Source organism: Eimeria mitis, genomic scaffold (assembly GCF_000499745.2).
Source record: "Eimeria mitis Houghton genomic scaffold, Emh_scaff1492, whole genome shotgun sequence".
Classification (NCBI taxonomy): domain Eukaryota; phylum Apicomplexa; class Conoidasida; order Eucoccidiorida; family Eimeriidae; genus Eimeria; species Eimeria mitis.
Window position 1 is genome coordinate 10,102 of NW_013569482.1, and position 875 is coordinate 10,976.

At 56.8% G+C, this 875-nt stretch overlaps 1 protein-coding gene across 1 annotated transcript in view; it reads right to left on the reverse strand.

The window, feature by feature from the left end:
- EMH_0038160 (uncharacterized protein) overlaps window positions 1-875 on the reverse strand; it is a gene marked incomplete at both ends in the record, with an annotated part of 5,695 nt that overhangs the window by 4,680 nt on the left and 140 nt on the right. The window contains 3 exons of the mRNA XM_013495248.1: window positions 55-208; window positions 327-562; window positions 714-794. Coding sequence (XP_013350702.1) covers window positions 55-208; window positions 327-562; window positions 714-794 — 471 coding nt within the window. The remainder of the gene's footprint in view (window positions 1-54; window positions 209-326; window positions 563-713; window positions 795-875) is intronic.

Sequence of the window (875 nt, forward strand, 5' to 3'; positions counted from 1 at the left end):
TGTCTGTGCTTCGCATGCTGCAGCACAGAAAAAAACGCATGCAACCGGGTGTACGTACACCCCGTGCTGCAGCAGAGGAAGCAATGCGCATGCACGCTCCTGATGTTGCTGCTGCTTGCGCTGCTGCTGCTGCTGCACAAGATGCTATTGTTGCTGCTGCTGCGTGTTGTGTTGCTGTTGCTGGTGCGGTGCTGCTGCAGGTGCTGCTCTGTCTCTCCATGGCAGTTGTGCGGCTGGGGTGTATAGGCAGCTCCAGTGTACAGACAGCTGGCGCGCATGCATGCATGCACGCATGCATGCATGCATGCATGCATGCATGCACTCACTGATGAGGTCCCCCACTTTGGGCCTGAATACGAGAGCCGTCGTTTCTACAGAGACAAACACAGTGCCGTCGTTGCAGTCTAAATCTGGCAGCAAGTACCCAATTGCACTCCTGCTGCTGCTGCTGCTGCTGCTGCTGCTGTTGTTTCGTGTTCTGCTGCTGCTGCTGCTGCTGCTCAGCACGCCTGGCCGCGTCTCGGTAAACGCCAGCCACACTCCATCCAACTCAGGCACAAACCTGAACACAAACCAGCAGCAAACTGCATGCGCTACGCAGCAGGAGGCAGCAACAACCGCAGCAGCAGCAGCAGCAGCAGGCAGCAACAACCGCAGCAGCAGCAGCAGCTGCTGCTGCTGCTGCGGCTCCACTCTTTCAGGCGCTGTCTTACTTGAAAAGAAAACCCATGAGGTGTCTGTACACCCCAAGACGAGCAATCTGCCAAAAAGACGGGGGGAGTATTGCAGTGCCTCTGCAGCAGCAGCAGCAGCAGCAGCAGCAGCAGCAGCAGCAGCACATGCAGCAGAAGCAGCAAATGAAACAACAAACAGTA